Source organism: Hyaloscypha bicolor, assembly GCF_002865645.1.
Source record: "Hyaloscypha bicolor E unplaced genomic scaffold K444scaffold_117, whole genome shotgun sequence".
Classification (NCBI taxonomy): domain Eukaryota; kingdom Fungi; phylum Ascomycota; class Leotiomycetes; order Helotiales; family Hyaloscyphaceae; genus Hyaloscypha; species Hyaloscypha bicolor.
Window position 1 is genome coordinate 392,098 of NW_020194619.1, and position 18,786 is coordinate 410,883.

Consider the following 18,786-nt stretch of genomic DNA (forward strand, 5'->3'; position numbering starts at 1 on the left):
AAATGTCTTATTCATTACCAGAGGTTGTCCAGTCCAACTACCTATTCGGTTCAAAGCCAATTATTTCAGTTACACAACAAGTGCCGAAATTCCTCAAAATCCTACACCTCAATACACGCTCCTTCCGCAAGACTAGCTTGCAGTTTCTCCTTGCCATCGACCAATGCCTTCCACATATCTGGGTTGACTTTATATATCTCCATTTCATCATACGGTCCCACATTCAAACCATCCATGGCGAGAGTGTGTTCAGTCCCGCCCAGCCTGAGCGCCTAGTTCCAATTATTTTGTGAGCATTGTTTCAGCGCCACACCAGCCAATTTCCCAGTGTGGTATGTGTACCGGCGGCCAAAAGAATTTGACGCATTCTTGCTCAATCTTGAGTCTGCCCTGCGTGTTCTGGTCCTGGTAGTATCAGACCGAATGATGTACAGGACATGGTCTCGTTCTATCCGAAGCCAAATCGATGCGATACTGCAAGCTCCAGTGTACTAGGATTCTATTAGTCCAGTCTTAAAGAGACATATGGTGTATGAACTAACACACTTTCAATTTCTATCCCTTTCGTGCCAATCGTGGTAAGCCTTGAGAATGCTGGTGTCCAGTGTCCAGCTACACGACACGGGATCTGTAAAAGGGTAGTCGACAATCTCCATGTTCTCCTTGACGACCCCCCCAGATATAGCACTTCAGCATCTGATTTTGAGGGTCTGTCCGTCGGATGATTTCCAGTGCACATTGAATGAGGCGGGCCACTCAATTCTGCTCTCCTCGAACGATCTCGCTATGTGCGTTGAGCGGGAGCTTTCGAGACACAGCCCAAGTATCCCGGTCGCCCGTTCGCCTCGACGCTGCGTGGTTGTGCTGTTCAAATTCCTCCCTTTGAACACGTCCTTTCGTTTCCTCAAGGCGGCGTTTAAGCTCTTTCTTCGGCTTATCGACTTCTTCCTTTACGTAACTGCCCTTTGCTCCGTCCAGGGGGATGCTGTTAGTTTCTTTCTGAGCTTCAAGCTTTTTAAGATCGATGACTCTCAGATCGCTTTTCTTCATAGAATTCTGCTTAGGAGGACTTTCAGGATTTATCCGAGAAATCTACAGACTGTTTCACTGTTAACCTTTGCTTCCTTGAGTCCTTCTCGAGCACTGTGCATTTCTCCTGGGCTATTTTCAGAGCAGACTCTGCTCCAGAGTCGGCTTCAGAGCGTTCCTGTTCAATCTTTTGGTAAACTGATGTACGATTGGTACATAATTATCAACATTCACTGATCATCGATGTTGTTAGTTCCCTCTCCAGTGAAGCATGCGCCTCTTGCAAAGCGTCAGAGCTTGCCTGGAGAGCTCCCAAAGCAGCAATAGCCTCAAATTTTTGTTCGGCTCCTGTCTATGATTATCACGAGTAAGCTTCAGGTCTTTCTTTGAGTTCAAACAAGGCATGAACTAACCTTGTACACATCCCTAACATCCTTCACAGCACTCAAACACCATTGAAGCTTCTTTATTTGTTTTTGGGAGGCTTCGAGATCTCCTTCCAACTGCGAGTGCTGCGAGTTCAGTCCACCGCAGTCCTTCCATGTGGCAGCTACTGCTGCAAGCTTCTCTCTCTCGGCGTTGTTTGGTCTCTCTTGATTACTGTCAGTTCCTATACGTAGCTTGGAAGTCCATTGGCATTGCAAACTATCTTAAAGCGGCCGTTGGCTTCCCTGGTTTTGCCCAACTCTTCCTCGTCAGCCTTGCAGGCAAACAACGCGTCCTCGAAACGTACCTGTTTTCTCTTGGTACGCTCCAAGTCTCGCTCAAGGAGCAATAGCATATGATCTTATGTGGAGTCAGCCATCTCGCCAAGCTTGAGAGCGATGGCTATGAGAAAGATCTGGCGGAGTTCAAGTCGCTTCTTCGAAATCTTGAGACGTGGTCCGATGATCGTAGGGCTGAAGGCTGGTCGAAGGAGCTGTTGGAGGCCGCTTTGGAACTGGCCCGTCAGAACCCCCGCCCTCCTTATCATGCATGCATGGATTACTCCTTGGTTCCACACCCTGATTTGGACGTCTATGCAGTCTTGGGTAAGTAATCTTACAAGGAGCTTGTTTATGCCTATGCTCAAATGCAGATGCTATAAGCATGGGAGGTGGCGAGCCTGGGGGTGTTTACTTGGGGGAATTGGTTGATATGTTCACGCCCGTTCGTCAATACGAGCGGTTTACCAATCGGGCGCTACGATTGGTCAATCGGCCTTCCGATTAATCAATCGTAGCTCCCATTGATCAATAGGAAATGGAATACGATTCGCAAGCCACAGTGGGTCCCGATTGATCAATAAGGGGGCCGATTGATCAATCGAATGGCCGATTAATCAATCGGGTAATATTGAGGTCTCGGGAATAGCAAAAGCTTTACTATACATGCCTCCTACTACGTCTAGGCGCTCCTATAGCTACCCTAGCCCTTTTTGGTGCCCTCCCCTCCACTTGATCACCTGATTCTCCTCCTTCTCTAGCTCCATTCTCACGTGCTTGCTCCTCAGCTACTCTCTTCTTTGCTCTCTCAGATGCTCTTCCAGCCTTCTGAACTGATGCAATTGAACCACGATTATTCTCCTTTGCTACCGCTTTAGGGAGGGTGATTTTATCCCTCTTGTGGGTTGCACCAGTAGTAGGTAAATCAGGATAAGTTAATTGGGAGGTGATTTTATTGAGGGCACTATGCGGCCAGAGAGTAGTAAGCTCGCCATACTTAGTAGCTAAGCAGTAGCCCTATTTTAATTAGCTTTTATTAAAAGTAAGGCTTATAAACCATATACCTTTGGAGTCTTTTCCAGAACTCTTACTGGAATTCTAGCCATTTCCGTACCGAATCTGTATTGCTTTGGGATCTGGAGGGTTGCAATCTCTTGAATATCATATTCAAGAGCTTTGGAATTCGCTCTCTTTACCATATTCTCCTTCTGTTTTCTCATATGCTCCGCAACCCTCCTAGTTAGCTCAGATAAAATCATCTCCTCAGCTACTTCCTCCTGTTCTGCTTCCTCATCCACGAAAAAGCTATCCTCTCCATCCTCTCCATTCTCTCCATTCTCTCCATTCTCTCCATTCTCTCCATTCTCTCCATTCTCTCCATTCTCTCCATTCTCTCTATTCTCTCCATCCTCTCCATCCTCTCCAGAAGCGCTACTCTCAGTAGTACCTTCCATAGGCCCTATGGCCCCTAGGGCCGTATGTATGCGGCGAGCACTCTTCTTATGGTCTAGGAAATCAGTAGGTGGCTTTCGTCCAAACCAGACCTCGTATGGTATATTTCCCTTAGGAAGAGCTGGTATAGCTGTGGTATTAATTACCCATGCGATTAAAGGAAGTAACTGTATCTATGATTGGATACCAGTATCCGCTCGTACGGCCCGTAGTCGTTTTTTGAAGATTCGATTAGCCACTTCAATAGAGCCCTGAGATTGAGGGTAATAAGCTTGTCTGCGAATAATCTTTATCCCTCTCTTCTTACAAATCTCAATCACTTTCCCCTTAAACTCACCCCCATTATTACAGGCTAAAATGGAAATATACCCATTATCATTTAGCCATTTGATAAGCTCGTCCGCAGCTTCGTCCGCAGTCTTAGCCTTAAGCCTACGGATCCATACGAACTTGGAAAAGTGGCATTTCAATTACCAGATCCACGTATATTCTCCGTCCCGATCATACTATAATAGTATTAGTAATAGTAATACTATAGTATTAATAAAGTGTGAATAAAAAGGTTCGGAATTTACGAAAATCGCAGGAATCGCAAAAATCGCAGGAAAAGCTTAAAAACGCACGAAACGTACGAAATGCAGGAAATGCAGGAAATACAGGAATATAGGGGTAAATCACATGACTTAAGGGATACTTATACGAAAATCCATTAAATCCAGAACCATATGCTCGCCAGGATAATGAGATTAGATAGGTGTAATCCCCTTAGGATTCTTCTGAGCCTTTTCCTTATTATAGTAAGTACAGCAGGCACTTATCCAAGCGTAGTCGTTACGGGATGGGCCATGCCAAATACGTCTTGTATACTCAAATGTAGTATTAAAGGCTATTATATAGGTTATTAGTATAAAAATTAGTAAATTCAAGGGGTACTTACTTGTATGTATTAATTTCTCATAAATAGTAATCAAAACCTCAAAGGCATCGTTATAGCAAAGGGTATACCGGGCTGGAATAATCTCATCGCAGCAGGTATTGTGGTATTTCTTACGATATACCTGATTATCCTGAAGCTCGTATAATTGGGATTCGTATTTAATATTAGCCTGGTAGCGCTTCTCTGCTTTTGTTCTACTAGGGAGTGAAGTATCAGGATTTTGCAACTACTATCTAATATCTATATGCTTCCTAGCAGTAAGAATTTTCCTACTACCGCCCTTAGTAAGCCTTTGATCCTATGTAGCTTCGTCTTCAGCGGACCAATTATTAGTAGGGTCTTCAGTAATAGGGGAGGGCAAAAACTGAGTACCAGAGGAACGTACTCCTGGTATAGTAATATCAAAATATTGCTCTGCTCGGCCATAGATACGTTGACGAGGTGTACGTGGGGCTGGAGATGAACGAAGGGTTGAAAGAGACATATTAGAAGTAAGGTAATTGATTGGGAGATATATAGAATCAGTAATTGTGCTTGGAAAGTAGGTGCTTATACTGTGAACTATGTACTGTGAACTGTATCTAGGTAGTAAAAAGGGAGCAGAGGCCCTATATATATCTAGAAGCTCTGGAGAAGTGTCTTTACCCCTATTACATACTGAGAACTAAAGGGTTTTAGCCATTAGTCTTAAGGATATATTATTACATACTGAGAACTAAAGGGTTTCAGCCATTAGTCTTGAGGATATATTATTACATACTGAGAACTAAAGGGTTTCAGCCTCCTCAGCCCCGAAACCCCAATATTACCCGATTGATCAATCGGCCCCCTTATTGATCAATCGGGACCCACTGTGGCTTGCGAATCGTATTCCATTTCCTATTGATCAATGGGAGCTACGATTGGTAAACCGCTCGTATTGACGAACGGGCGTGAACAGATAGGTGGTGATCAGGCTATGGTTTTGGTGGTGCACAACTTTTCTTGGGATCATCGGAGTGGTCGAAGCGTTTATTCAGCGCAGCCTTTTCAGTTCTTGAGGTAGCCTACTAATAGGGGCATCCTTTCCGCGAAGTGCCAAGTATATTGACTTGTTTATTATCGCAACCGACATGTTTTGAGGTCAGATACAGTTGTTTTGTTCAATATTTCGCAGTCAGTGGATGCACTCCAATTGGTGGAGTTCTTCGATGAAGGAGTGACGCATCGAAACAGTGAAGACTAGCAATTACCAGTGTCACTTTCCCCGAACTGCTTCAAATTTACTAGACTTACCCTCAAGTGGATGGGATCTTGAGTAGTTGGTTCTAAAGTTCTGACAGGACTTTCGCGGTATGGAAAGTTTCTTCTCGTGAGAGTGATCCATTGCTCAATTGTTCTACAACTCGGCTGTTTATCAGAAGGAAAGAAATTCTGCACTAGGTTCTCCAGTATATTCGGAGTCTCCTTCGGTGCCGTGATAGAGGGAAGGCAGCTCCAATATCCATACGTCGAAGATCCCACTAAACTACACCATCGGCTATGGCAACATGCTTTCCACTGCTTCGTCTGTTATCCTTCGTGTCAAATACCCTCAAAAGTGGTACCTGTCTTCTCAAATGCCTCTAACTTTGTCAAGCTTGTCTTCAGGTCCTCCGCAGCAATCCTCTCCACCACCGAGACTTCCTCAAAAGTCTCCAGAACGAGCTCATGAATGATCTCTGCAATTAGGATGGCCTTCTTAAGATCCCAGAGGTAACCAGAGTGCTGTCGTTCTTCTTGACCCTCCGCCTGGGAAGTCCTCCAATACTTCCAATACTTCCAATACGATTCGTAGAATTGAATCATGCGGTCCGAATGAGACTGAGTGTTTTCTCCAACGGATAGATTGCTCAAAGCCTGCTCTATGCCCCCAAAAGCAGAAGGAGAACTAGTCCTTACTCCATTCTATGTGGGGGTTAGTGTCGGTATATTTCTAGATCTCGCAGACTTTTACTCACCTGGGTGGTTGTGGAGCTAGGGTGCTTTGGGGCAATGCTTAATCCTCCGGACAGCATGTTGCTAATAGAGGTAATTGTGACACGCCAACTGTCCTCTACTGTGAGCTCTTTGTCTTCGTTATTCGGCATCTTGGCGTTCGTTTCTTAGAGGGATCTATTTGTTGAAGCGGGTCTTCGTTATTGAGGGAGGTAAGTCAAGGCAGTCGAAATTTCAAAGACTCGGAGTCTTCGAAGGTTGAAGAAGTCGCATGAACTTGTATTATAAGTTATTTGGGCTCTATGATTGAAAAATTAGGGCAAAATTTAGTCGACTCTCGTTGGTCGCCAGAAAATATGTCCAATTCACATGCCGGATTGCTTCAATGACCCGCCTCTTGCCTTGCTTACTTGTTGCGCTCGCATGCCAAAACTCAATCGTGCCAAGTGAATAAGTACATTTAACAAGGTGGGCTTCTTTAAAATTTCGGCGGAAAACGCTGTTCACCGTGGTGCTCGTTCTGCCTATTTAAACACGGGTCCTTGTCTCGTCATTGCATTCTGGCAACCACATGGTCCAACCCATTTCTCGTACATTGCCTCACCTGCCCCCCTCAATTTACCAGCCAGTCCGATACATTAAACTGACGCCTCCTTAGGGGTTCCGTCTCATCATTTCACCAGCAAAGCGTCGTCCGGAAACCCCTAGCCGACAATGGAGCGCTCAAAGAGACTGATTGACAGCAATGGCGACAGCGACAGCGACAGCGATGTGCCATTGATGTTGAAGAGAGTAAAGAGACCAGTTGATAGCGGTGATGGCATCGGCAGCGATGAACCTCAAGCAGTTAGTCCACCGCACTCCGCACTCTTTCCCTCTGACAGATTCCCATCGTCTCATAGAAGAAGCCCAAGACGGCTCCCCAGGAGCTTCTCACCAACAATTTCCGCTGGATGGACGCCATACACTTTTCGACCAAGCGTAAAATGCAGGAAATCGCAGAAGAATTCCAAGGACAAGTAGATGAGCTAGAACGACAGTTAGCCATCAAGAAGGTTAATTAGTCTTTAAATGCGATATTCCACCAACTTCTAGTGGAATTGAGACTAACCCAGGGAACTGCAGGAAGAAGCGGGTTTGGCCTATACCGCCAACGTGGCTTTGGGAGCTCTGACAGTTAAGTACGATGGCTTGACGAAGGCACAAAATGCTTTGAAGGGAGAATTGGCAATCGCAAAGGTAATAATGCAATGTGGCAAAGAAGTCAAGAAATAGCGCTGATGAAAGTTTAAGGAGCAGAAGCGTCAAGTAGATGTCGAGAATCTAAAATATAGCACCATCGAAAAGCAGCATGAGCTGCTGAAGGGGGGGTACTCAATCTTAGAAGAACAATACATTGATTCTCAAAAGCAATTGGGGAACTTTCGGGAGCGACTTAAGAGCGCCAAAGCAGTATCGGACGTTTGGAAGGCGAAATGTGACCGGAAGGGTGTAATCGGTAGGTGATAGTGGTCCGAGAGACAATATCTTCTTGTCCCAATCCTCTCCGGAACAATCACACAGTTGCTGATTTTGCCCCAGAGGCCGCTTTGGAGGCTCTTCAAGAAGAGCATGAGACTCTGCTGACGAAGTGTGCCGCAATCGAGCAAGAACTTGCTTCGGCAAAGGTCCGTATAACGAAACCAAAGTCTTCATTGTTCTAAGACTGACATTACAATGATAGGAAGCCGTGGTAGGCAACTCGGGCGCGCACGCCACTTTGACGACCCTCATCAGGCGTACAATACGCTAAAGGAGAACTACCAAGCACCTTTGAAAGAGCTGTCTGATATGAGATCCGAAGCGGCCAAACCTTCTTCCGTGCCACAAGATAGTAAGTTGCCAGAAGAGTAGGCATAATCGGTTTCCTGAATTAAATTGTTCAACTGACTTCTGGGACAATCCTCTGCGATGGAATGATCGTCAGTTGGTAGATTTGCGTATTGGAGCAGGACGGGAATGTACATTACAGAACCGGAACATTGACGGGAATGGCGCTGGATACCAGAATCACGCACATTGTGACAAATACTTGGACCGAGCGTAGTGAGACCACACGTGCAGTGAGGGGCCTTGGATCACAGCAATTTTGCGGCAGTTCAGCAGAACCAGAGAAATCGAATCCAGGGAGTGTGGTCGTCATCTTGACTCCACAAGTGCTGTTGATATCCCTGCAAAGGCCTCAATCCCAGGATACTATACATTTCCAATGCTGGGATGGGTATCGGTCAATTCAATGCCACCATCTACTTCTTCTCTGCCTTCTCCAACCATCCTCTCAATAATCTTGGCTTTGCCTTCAGCTCTCTTGAGTCGATCGTCGAAGTCAGAGACCGCTTCCTCGGTGTTCTCGGTAGATAGACTTTCCGACTCCGATAGAGCGTGGAGTACCTTCAGGTGCTTTAATAATCGCTGATTTTGGGGTAGTGAAGGTAGCACATTGTTGATTCTCTTTTCTTCGTCAGGCTTTGATGTGGTGTTGGATGCTCTCTGCTGTCGATCCTTGGCGGCCAGAGAGCCTTGAGATGCAGGAATACGATTTGCCCAAACCAACGATTTGCCGTACAACCTTCCACTTTCAATATATTTCTCGAACCCTTTTTCCAGGCCAAAAGTTCGACCCTCAATCTGACCTGCTTTGACTCCATCTGCCAATCCTTGTTGCAGGCCATTATGATAGAATTGTTCCTCAAGACCAAGGATTTCATCGAAGGTGTTGGATTGCATCTTGCCGAAGGTGAGATGTACAGTGGTTGATGTTATTGGTTCCGAGAAGAGAAGAGAAGTTGTTTCAAGGTTGTCGAGTCGGCGTCACGTGATAGCAAGGCTGAGTGCGCAGGGGTTGGCCTTTGTGGGCTTGTTATGAAGCTCTCTGGCCAGGTCTCTACGGCCTAGCGGTTCGCTGTCGAGCGCACTGCAAATTGTCCGTATTGGATCTTTCTAGTTAAAGGTCCTTCGGGTCGACCTCAAGTTTACCGCAATCGAATTTGCACTGCAACACGGTAAAAGACCCTTCCTGGTGTACGCCACCTGCGCAGTCGGCTCCGGGCATTTAGTGATAGAAGCTTTCCTCTTCCTTTTTGCAATTTTCTGCATCCATCTTCGACCAGCTTCAACTCACCTCATCGACTCTCAGTCAGCCTTGCGCTCGCTTAAGCGGGGCGCTGTGCACAATTTCAGCCTTGTCAAAACAGTGAGTCAACCCCACCACGGCATTTAAAACACCAGCTCCCCGTACCTGCCTCTGACTCTGCTTAATTGAAACCCAGACACAATGGCAACACCGAAGATTATTTTGCCCGAGAAGGGCAAACAGAATATTCTGATCACCAGCGCATTACCATACGTCAATAATGTTCCCCACCTTGGAAATGTCGTCGGCAGCGTGCTCAGTGCAGACGTTTTTTCGAGGTTCAGCAAGCTACGAGACAGACCAACCCTCTTCGTCTGCGGAACAGACGAGTACGGAACGGCTACAGAAACGAAGGCACTCGAGACGGGGCAAACGCCAAAAGAGCTCTGCGACGAATTTCACCTGAAGCATAAGGAAGTTTACGACTGGTTCGAGATCGCATTCGATTATTTCGGCCGAACCACGACAGAGCAGCAGACGGTCATTGCGCAAGATATCTTCACGAAGCTGTATAAGAATGGGTATTTGGAAGAGCGCACGACTACACAACCATACTGCGAAAAACACGAATCCTTCCTGGCGGACCGCTTCGTCGAAGGCACGTGTCCAAAATGCCAATACGACGATGCGCGAGGAGACCAATGTGACAAGTGTGGAAGTCTTCTGGACCCATTTGAACTGATCAACCCTCACTGCAAGATAGATGGTGCAACACCAGTTCCGCGAGAGACGACCCACATCTTCCTGCTGCTCAACAAGGCACAACCTGCAATTGAGGAGTGGTTTTCAAAATCAAGTGTTCAAGGAGCGTGGCCACAAAATGGTGTCAGCATTACACGGTCGTGGTTGGAAAAGGGACTGGAAGGCCGAAGTATTACAAGAGATTTGAAATGGGGCACGCCGATTCCACTGCCAGGGTACGAGAAGAAAGTGTTGTACGTTTGGTTCGACGCCTGCATTGGTTATCCCTCGATCACTGCCAATTACACAAAGGATTGGGAGCTATGGTGGCGCGACCCGGAGAACGTCAAGCTTTATCAATTCATGGGCAAGGACAATGTACCGTTCCATACGGTCATTTTCCCGGGTTCGCAGATGGGAACCGGGGATAAATGGACTATGCTCAACCACCTTTCAACCACGGAATACCTGAACTATGAGACCGGGAAGTTTTCAAAGTCAAGAGGTGTCGGCGTCTTTGGGGATGGTGCCAAGGAGACTGGTATTCCTCCGTCGGTGTGGAGATATTACTTGCTCGCAAATCGACCAGAAACAGGAGACACCCAATTCGAATGGAAGAGCTTCATATCAGCGAACAACAGCGAGCTGTTGGCCAACCTTGGCAATTTTGTCAACCGTCTCGTCAAGTTCGTCAATGCTAAACTCGGTGGGACTGTTCCTGAGTTCTCTGACGATTATACCGACGACACATTTGATTTCCCAGCCTGGATCGCTGAAGTTAACAAGCTGCTCGGCGAGTATGTGGCTGACTTGGAAGCTGTGCACTTGCGATCTGGATTGAAAAAGCTCATGGAGATTTCATCAGCAGGAAATCTTCTGCTTCAATACCGCCTTGACAATGCCAATCTTGCCAGCAATCCGACAAGAACGCAGACTATCGCTGGACTTGCCCTCAACCTAGCATACCTTCTTGCCTCTATTGCGTCCCCATTCATGCCATCAACTGCTGAATCAATTGTTCAGCAACTAAATGCTCCTCTTGCCCATATCTCAGACAAGTGGAATCCGTCTGCATTGAAGAGTGGCCACAAAATTGGAAAGGCGGCATACCTCTTCACTCGCATCCCAGAAGAGAAAGAAGAAGAATGGCGCAACAAGTATGGCGGTACTCAAGCTCAGCGACAAGAAGAGGAAGCTGCCAAAGCCAAGAAAGCTGCGGACAAAGCGAGAGACAGAGAGCGCAAGAAAGCTAAGGTCCGTAAACGAAGATCTTTCCTCACTTTCATCTGGGGTTGTCTCGTTCAGTTCAGAGGACACAGTTGGCGATTGTTCGAGTTCCTAATTCAAAGAGTCCAGTTACTGATACCATTCCAGAAGGAGGCTGCTAAGGCTGGCGGGTCAAGCACCGATACAAAACCTGCTAGCAAGAAGGACGAGGAAGTGGAAATCCCGTTGAGGGGTAAAGTAGCTGAAGAGCAGGCGCCTCCGCCTGCGGCTGCTCCATAAAGGGGGATATTATAAAATATGTGCATAAGTGGCGTTAATGATTTGGACGGAAGGGTAGCAAGGGTTACCTCGGATGCTGGTTGGAGCTGGAGCTGGAGCGTGCTTTTCGTTTGTTGGCGGTAGAAAAAGATAGCCTTTGCCTTGCGAGAGATTATTGTTGCATTCAACATCTCAACAGACTAAAGAGAGTTGTAGCTGAACGAGTTGCTGTTATGATTCTATGATGGCTTGTCTAGTCTCTGATTGCCATATTGTTTCAATGAAAAGGTCCTGCGTTAGATGGACATCCTCATACCTCCGTTAGCACAAACCACCTGCCCAGTACACCACAAACTATCCGGCGTACACAACATGCCCACCACCCCCGCAATCTCATCCACATAAGCCGGTCTACCCCCAGCATTCTCTGCATCAGCCACCAAATCCTCATCATCAATCTCAGGTCGAATCGCACTTCCAGGTGTTTGCTGGATAAACGGTTTCAACCTCAGCTTGAACTCCGGGGTCGTACCAGCCCACATATCCGTCTTCACCGGCCCAGGATTAACGGCATTAACCGTAGCCCTCTCAGCCAGCTCTCTTGCCCACGTCCTAGTCATAGCCTCCAACGCCGCCTTCGTACCACCATACACACTCTGCCCAATAAAGCCCTCTGAACTCGACACGCTCGACAGGTTCACAATCCGCCCACTCCTATCATGTGGCAAATATGGCAACGCAGCTTGCATCAGCAGCAACGGGCCCAGAACGTTAATCCGATACTGCCACTCGTAATCCTCAATCGTGCATTCTTCAATTTTCAAGTTCTTGGAGACACCAGCGTTGTTTACGATGATATCGATTTGGAACTTTCCGGTCTTGGGGTGCGAGAAGTGGTTCTTGGCTGTGGTGATGATGTGTGCGGGCCCGGCGGGGGAGCCCATGTCGGCTTGGATTACGAAGCTGGTGGTGCCGTGTTCTTGGGTTAGGAGGGAGGAGAGGTCGTTGCAGGCTTGGGCGGAAGAGTCTGAGGTGTAGTTTAGAATTAGAGTTGCGCCTTTTGAGGCGAGGTTGTGGGCTATGCCCACTCCGATACCTATGAGGTTGTTAGAGAGAGAACGAGTGAGAATTGGGAGGAGAATTGCCTCTTGAAGCTCCTGTTATAATTACAAGTTTGCCTTCAAGGGGCCGATAACCTTGTACCCCGCCAAGGTTCGTAGCTGCTGTTCTTGTTCGTAGAGACTCCATTGTGTCTTGAAGATTACAGTGAAGGCAGTGAGAGTTCAAAGACTCCAAGGCGAGAACGGACCCTCTGTCTTCTAGATCCTTAGATACCTATAAGTTCAGAGGTGGGAGAAACAGAATTGTCACGAGAACTTCAGCCCCGCCAATTGGGGGTCTCTTCCGAAGTTCAGCCGGGCCCCCACATTCGTACTAGCGCCCCTATCAGCAAAAGGGTGACGGTCAAGCTTCATCAGCCTTCTCCAAACACCTCACAGCAACCATGGATATCCGATTGCTGCACCCGTCAGACATACCGCATGTTCAACATGCAAACATTACCAATCTGCCAGAAAAGTAGGCCCACTTGCCTACCAACCTTGAGAACAAAAGCTGATCTCGTGCTCCGCAAGCTACTTCATGAAATATTACCTCTACCATGCCCTCTCCTGGCCGCAGCTCTCCTTCGTCGCAGTCGATGTCTCGCGACCTAAGAAGACGCCCTACGACTACCCCCGAATCGTAGGCTATGTCCTCGCGAAAATGGAAGAGGATCCGCCGGATGGAGTGCAGCATGGGCATATCACGAGTCTGAGTGTGATGAGGACGCATAGACGGTTGGGCATTGCGGAGAAGTTAATGAGACAATCACGTATGTCCATTAATGCACGGGGGAGAAGTGGTGAGCAGTGCTGACACAAAGAAGAACGAGCAATGGTCGAAACCTTCGGCGCACAATATGTCTCCCTCCACGTCCGCGTCTCCAACAACGCTGCTCTACGCCTTTACCGCGACACCCTAGGCTTCAAAAACGAGAAGGTGGAGGCGAAGTACTATGCAGATGGCGAGGATGCATATAGCATGAAGCTGGATCTGGGGTTTGTGAGAGAGCAGGTGATGGATGAGTTGGATGATGGGGAGGTAGATGAGGGAGAGCCTGTTGGAGAATTGGGGAAGCTGGAGGAGAGAGAGGGGGAGAAGAAGGTGGTGGCCAAAGAGGGGAAGAAGAGGAAGGTTAGAGTGGGACGGGGGCTGGGAGTGGGCGATTTAGTGGAGAAGAATGAGAGTCAGAAGACGTAGTGGAGGGCCGAAATTTATTTGATGAATGCATGCAAGGAGTTCAAAAAGACTTGGTGGCATTATATAGACTTGTGTAGGGAATAAAAGTCATCGGTCTGACGGAGCCCCGCGACTTCAATGCCTGGGAGGTTCAGGTACATGTTACCAATTGAAGAGCATAGATTCCGATCATTCTGCTTGTCTTTGCTGGTTTCCCCCGAATGTTCCACGCAGAGGTGGAACAATGATGCTCTTTCCTTATCTTGCAAATCGATTCGTCCAAAAGTTGGATCCGCCATTGTACCTGAACCTGAAGTACTTTGTCGAGCTTGCCAATCCAGTGCTCTAAAGTAGGGCTCGCATTTACGTGATACCGAGGGTTGAAGTACATTGTGAAGACTGCAAATGAGTTCTCCAAGCAGGACCCTCAGTTGCATTGATTGTACCGAGGGCTGTAGAGTATTTGTCGCGGTAGAAATGCTATTCTGACAAAACCCTTCAATAGTTGAAAAGTTCAATGTTCCATACAAAGCTGAAACAATCAGGCTCTTTCTTTACACTTTTGCAAACCGAGTTCTAAATAAGACTCGGATCTGCATTGTAACGATGCCTAGAACCTTTGTTGAGGTATAAAAGCCACTACAACAGCGATGCCAAGCGTCCTTGCCACCTTCGGTGTCCTCGACTGCTATTGCAACCTCGTTGGCTGATACAGCCTTGCCCATGGGCAAGTCCTCAACGTTTGTACCCACCTCTCAATCCCAGGCAATGATAACTCATTTCCCGCCCATGTCGGCAGCTTTTACGGTAGCCCAGGTTTATTCTTCGCCGGTGTATTTGTCTTTGTGCGATTATTTGACAGCAGCATGCTTATTGGCCACAAAGTACTCACTTGCACTTTCTTCAATTATTTGAATATGTAGCCAGATTAACCGCTTTCATGTTTTGAATTTTTCGTTCCAGTCAGCCAAGTTGGCCATGCTCTGTCAGGAAGAGCCTGCCCGCCCTCGCAAGGAGCTGAACGTTTCGGGCTGCTTGGTACGGAGTAATTTTGTTTGAGTTTCGATTTCGCCATGAATCAGGCAACAAATATGAGTCATCCAAAATCTTTGATCGCTCCATGTTGTTGTCAAGGCCTTTGCTGTCAAGATACCGAGTGAAGATCAGATTACTCGCTCTGTTATATCAAATTTGGTCTGGAAATATTGTAATAAAGGCAGTTTGATTGACCAAAGAAGTGTAAAGGCCAAGAAGCAGAGTTTCAGCAAATGGAAGCTCTTATTGTCTCCCCGGACCCATCCTTTGTAAGGGAACTCCATGGTGCCGCCAGTGATTAAGAACAAGGAATTCCGGAGTCATACATTTTATAGACACTCATAAGCGCTCTTGCGTGAGCACAAGCCCTTGCTTCCTCGTTTCAATCATCTGCTGAGGCCAAGGAGTAATTAAGTCCGTGGGGTCGCTCTGTATTCTGTAAGTTTCGGTGTCTAGGCAAGTTACACTTGGACTCCTTCAACTTTCCAAAAACAGAGAGATAATTCTGTGCACGAGCTCTTGTTCATTGCTAATCTACTGTGAAATGATTATGCCTCGCTCGCTAACGCCCCTCCACTTGCTGATAAATGATTCACACTTCTGACACATTAATGGATTCCCTCAAATCACTCATTGTCTGTTGTGCTTTGTAGAAAAGTATCAACATAAAACGTACACGAATCGGCCGAAGCCGAATATTTGGCACGTATCCACAATGGATTCCAGCCTGAGGGTACGCGGAAAGGCGATCACTGCTATTGATCTTCTCTCCAGCGCTCAGGACAATGATAGACAGTTTACTATTACTGTGGATGCGTGCAGCGGGAGGTTTAGATATTCATAGATGCAGGATATCAAAGTGTTACGTGGTCACGAAAAAATTGCTTTCACTGGGAGAGCCAAACCAATAGAGTAAGCTGCGTGCGGTGTCAGTTGGGGGTAAAATGTTTCCGCGTCCTCGTGGGCCGACATCTGCGAACATGTGAAGGAAAATATCGCTTTGGGCAGCAAGAATTCAGGGTCTCTGGACGATTATTGTCAATCAACTATTTGCTGTCAGCGATATCTAATATCAGATGAATATGGAGCTAACTAGTATGAATTTACAAACTGCGGGACCATTTAATACACCGGTGAATTGCGGGAAGGAGGCGAAATATCTCGAGCATTGAATGAAAACGCGAGGAGCCATGGGAACCGCCTTCATCTGAGCCAGGCCCCGAATGGCATAGACTGTTTCACTTGAGGCTTTGCACATGCTCGCACTTGAGAACTAATTTTATAGCAATGGAGGCTGAGTTGGACGCTTTCTAGCTCCCATTTTGGCAGAATTATCTATAAAATCCTCCAGGAAGAATGGGGCGTGGGGGCGGAGCAGCCGGTGAATACTCATCCGCGGAAGTAGACAATGGACCCTCAGGTTCCACGTCCGAGCTTTCTAAAAGAAGCGAAACCTTGCGCTTGGGCTCCCCTGTATCAACTTTGGAGGAGCCTTTGAGCACTGCCAAGGGCAAAACCCCAAGGCTAGGGATGGCGAAATAATATAATTTTAGGACTTGAATACGTAATAACGTAATATAATCCGCTGGACTTTATTATATTAATATTATTCCTAACTAAATTTAGACAGGGGGTTCGATCCAATGGAAGCTCCGAGTAAGAATATCAGAATTTATGCCTTAAATTATACTTGGATTATACTTGAATTATTCTCAATTTATATTTAGAAGCATATATAATTTTATGCAATGAGTTATGCAATACGTATTTGACGACTTGATTATAATATAATTACGCCGGACTTGATTATTATATAACGGACGTAGTTACAAATCGCCGATTCCTACCCAAGGCTTCTTGGTGTGACTTGGCGGCAGCACAGCCCGGAAAGCAGCAAAGACCCCATCCATTCGAGCTCTAGGTTTAGGGGGTGGTACTAAATTAGAACCTCTGAGAAATAGGCCAATAGCTTGCAGACATGGGATGGATACTGTTAATTGATCTGTTGTTGTCAGAGACACACGAATGAGAATGGATGAAGATGAATTTGATAAATGCAAATCAACCAACAGATTACCATTTTCGAATAAGACCGTGTGAAGGGGGTGACCAAATCGCCCACCGGTGTTCGGGCCATGTCCTTCATGATAATCTATCCATGTCTGTGTAGGCTTGATCTTGAAACTTCTCACTTGAGAAGGATAAATATGGTCAAGGTATTCGGGGGGAAGAACCTGTCCATTGTCACTCTCCCTTTTAAGCGAACCAATTTGCCCCCGGTGCCCCTTGCGAACGGCTTACTCACCATCAAATCTCAGCCACAACATGCACGATGTAATCAATAAATAAAAGCACCCATGTTCCATGTTCCATGTTCCATGAAATTATCTTTTATTCATGACCCTAGAAACACCGAGGGCAAGTGGCTGGCAAACCACCGCGTCACTGCCTGATAGGAGCCGAGTTTATGCACAGATCCGACCATTTCCCAAACTATCCTTCCCCGTTCCTTCACATCCCGCGTTCACCGTATCCAAATTGAGCGAGTCATTTACTCGAAGGGGTTCGTTCGAGTTCCCCAGTAAGTGAGGAACAAAGAGAGGCCTACTGTCTCGAAGACTGGGAAATTGTTAGTGATTGCTGGGGGACACAGGAAATTTTGGGAGCATACCACGTGCGAGCGCACCAACAGCAACGGTATCAAGAGGGCGTTTCTCAGTGAAGATTTGGGCGATGAACTGAGGGAAAATTAGTATGTAATCCCAAGGAATTGATCAGGGTATGGGATTCAGCTGAGGTGAACCGGGTACAGCTTTGGAGCTCAATGCCAAATTACAAATGGTTCTAAACATACCGAAGGAGCAGAGCTGGCCATGAAGATCAAGGATCCAAGGTACGCAGCACCCTTGTAGCTGAGGGTACCGGTAGCATTGATCAGAGCACCGACGCCATATGACTGAATGGCGGATCCGACCAAGGAAGTTCCCCAAGCGGCGGCAGCAGAGGCGGCCTCCTTTGACTTAATGAACTCCTCCTTTGAGTTGGCGGCTTGGGCACGGTGGTAGGTGTCGCCGAAGACAGGGCCGAGAACAGCGAGGGAGGCTGCGTGGTTGAAGATGGTGCCGAGGGCGATGGCGGAGGGCTTGACGGGTGGGAGATCTAGAGGGGAGGGTTAGCAAGACAATTCGAGGAGCCGTTTCATTTCAAGGCAATTGAGATGTATCAATTGACACAAAGCTTGAAATTTCCAGGATGGCTCAATTGCAAATGTCGGTGCAATCACGAGCTTCATCAGCTCATGATGTCGTCACCGCATCTCAGGCCGCTCAAGTTGAAGAGCTACTCACAGTGAAGTGACATGATCGCGATTATGTGAGGTTGTTGGAAGAGGTTGATGGGAGGTTCTTCAAGTACTTGGATTGATGCCACGTTGACGGTGTGTGATAGAGAAATTTCGGTAGGGAAGAAGGAGAAGTGCAGGTCAAAATATATGGGAAGCAGCAGCCACTCGCTTGGGGTAGTTCGAGCTGCAGGCGGGTTGGCGAGTTGAGGGGAATGACGTGCCTCTCAATATTTTCAAGGCAGTGCAGGGATGTACGGCCAAGCCAGACCGAGCTGTGCGATTCATGCCATTCTCGTACTTCTCGATCGGATCAGGAGGCGGCAAGAGGGAAGAGGAGCTTAGCTCCGAGGTATCAAGCTGGCCCCTTGCGGAAAATCCTATGACGTCTTTGTTTACATGGGCAGATTCTGTTCAATCAGTTTACTTCTGACTATCCTCACTCCACTCTATGAAGGCGGCGTTTACCAGGGTTTGTCAGTGAAAGTTGAATTGTGGCAGATGTCACAAGGTGAGTCTGTGAGTTCGGTCTGGTTAGGTCAAAGTGTGGGGAAACAAATGGGTGGAGCTGTCCCACATCGTTTAAGGTTACGTCACTGTGGCTAAATCTTCAGTGGCGTGCAATCACATGACTATACTTCACGTGATCTTGCAGCTATTTTCAGCATTTTGCCTGTTTCATCTCTTGTAGTATAAACCTTGGAATTTACAATCG

The 18,786-nt window shown here is 47.1% G+C and overlaps 7 protein-coding genes across 7 annotated transcripts; 2 read left to right on the top strand and 5 right to left on the bottom strand.

The window, feature by feature from the left end:
- Nucleotides 1-563: 563 nt before the first annotated feature.
- On the bottom strand, nucleotides 564-1,810 carry K444DRAFT_692104 (uncharacterized protein; the record flags this gene model as incomplete). The annotated part of the gene is made up of 3 exons (XM_024887814.1): nucleotides 564-1,092; nucleotides 1,443-1,649; nucleotides 1,763-1,810. The coding sequence occupies 3 exons, from the start codon at nucleotides 1,808-1,810 to the stop codon at nucleotides 757-759; spliced, it is 591 nt and encodes a 196-aa protein (XP_024733743.1). The 3' UTR covers nucleotides 564-756.
- A 3,768-nt stretch (nucleotides 1,811-5,578) lies between these two features.
- Nucleotides 5,579-6,230, bottom strand: K444DRAFT_692106 (uncharacterized protein; the record flags this gene model as incomplete). Its single annotated transcript, XM_024887815.1, has 2 exons — nucleotides 5,579-6,048; nucleotides 6,102-6,230. 2 exons carry the CDS (start codon nucleotides 6,228-6,230, stop codon nucleotides 5,686-5,688), a joined length of 492 nt encoding a protein of 163 aa, XP_024733744.1. The 3' UTR covers nucleotides 5,579-5,685.
- A 1,852-nt stretch (nucleotides 6,231-8,082) lies between these two features.
- K444DRAFT_36728 (DUF1715-domain-containing protein) lies at nucleotides 8,083-9,012 on the bottom strand. Its single transcript, XM_024872240.1, has one exon. It carries the CDS (start codon nucleotides 8,842-8,844, stop codon nucleotides 8,314-8,316), a length of 531 nt encoding a protein of 176 aa, XP_024733745.1. The 5' UTR covers nucleotides 8,845-9,012; the 3' UTR covers nucleotides 8,083-8,313.
- A 332-nt stretch (nucleotides 9,013-9,344) lies between these two features.
- On the top strand, nucleotides 9,345-11,575 carry K444DRAFT_36756 (methionyl-tRNA synthetase). Its single transcript, XM_024872244.1, has 2 exons — nucleotides 9,345-11,185; nucleotides 11,288-11,575. The coding sequence occupies exons 1-2, from the start codon at nucleotides 9,392-9,394 to the stop codon at nucleotides 11,435-11,437; spliced, it is 1,944 nt and encodes a 647-aa protein (XP_024733746.1). The 5' UTR covers nucleotides 9,345-9,391; the 3' UTR covers nucleotides 11,438-11,575.
- A 137-nt stretch (nucleotides 11,576-11,712) lies between these two features.
- Nucleotides 11,713-12,664, bottom strand: K444DRAFT_644595 (NAD(P)-binding protein; the record flags this gene model as incomplete). Its single annotated transcript, XM_024884981.1, has 2 exons — nucleotides 11,713-12,512; nucleotides 12,562-12,664. 2 exons carry the CDS (start codon nucleotides 12,662-12,664, stop codon nucleotides 11,713-11,715), a joined length of 903 nt encoding a protein of 300 aa, XP_024733747.1.
- A 248-nt stretch (nucleotides 12,665-12,912) lies between these two features.
- Nucleotides 12,913-13,993, top strand: K444DRAFT_615272 (acyl-CoA N-acyltransferase). The gene is made up of 3 exons (XM_024880699.1): nucleotides 12,913-12,994; nucleotides 13,051-13,289; nucleotides 13,344-13,993. The coding sequence occupies exons 1-3, from the start codon at nucleotides 12,921-12,923 to the stop codon at nucleotides 13,715-13,717; spliced, it is 687 nt and encodes a 228-aa protein (XP_024733748.1). The 5' UTR covers nucleotides 12,913-12,920; the 3' UTR covers nucleotides 13,718-13,993.
- Nucleotides 13,994-17,282: 3,289 nt separating this feature from the next.
- On the bottom strand, nucleotides 17,283-18,091 carry K444DRAFT_644597 (DUF1761-domain-containing protein; the record flags this gene model as incomplete). Its single annotated transcript, XM_024884982.1, has 4 exons — nucleotides 17,283-17,350; nucleotides 17,403-17,469; nucleotides 17,586-17,890; nucleotides 18,079-18,091. The coding sequence occupies 4 exons, from the start codon at nucleotides 18,089-18,091 to the stop codon at nucleotides 17,283-17,285; spliced, it is 453 nt and encodes a 150-aa protein (XP_024733749.1).
- Nucleotides 18,092-18,786: the final 695 nt, after the last annotated feature.

Coding starts and splice junctions, on each gene's coding strand:
- K444DRAFT_36728 (XM_024872240.1), bottom strand. CDS start 8,844: ATGCAATCCAACACCTTCGATGAAATCCTTGGTCTTGAGGAACAATTC.
- K444DRAFT_36756 (XM_024872244.1), top strand. CDS start 9,392: ATGGCAACACCGAAGATTATTTTGCCCGAGAAGGGCAAACAGAATATT. Junction 11,186..11,287: donor GAGAGCGCAAGAAAGCTAAG/GTCCGTAAACGA, acceptor CAAAGAGTCCAG/TTACTGATACCATTCCAGAA.
- K444DRAFT_615272 (XM_024880699.1), top strand. CDS start 12,921: ATGGATATCCGATTGCTGCACCCGTCAGACATACCGCATGTTCAACAT. Junction 12,995..13,050: donor ATTACCAATCTGCCAGAAAA/GTAGGCCCACTT, acceptor GTGCTCCGCAAG/CTACTTCATGAAATATTACC. Junction 13,290..13,343: donor GAAGTTAATGAGACAATCAC/GTATGTCCATTA, acceptor GACACAAAGAAG/AACGAGCAATGGTCGAAACC.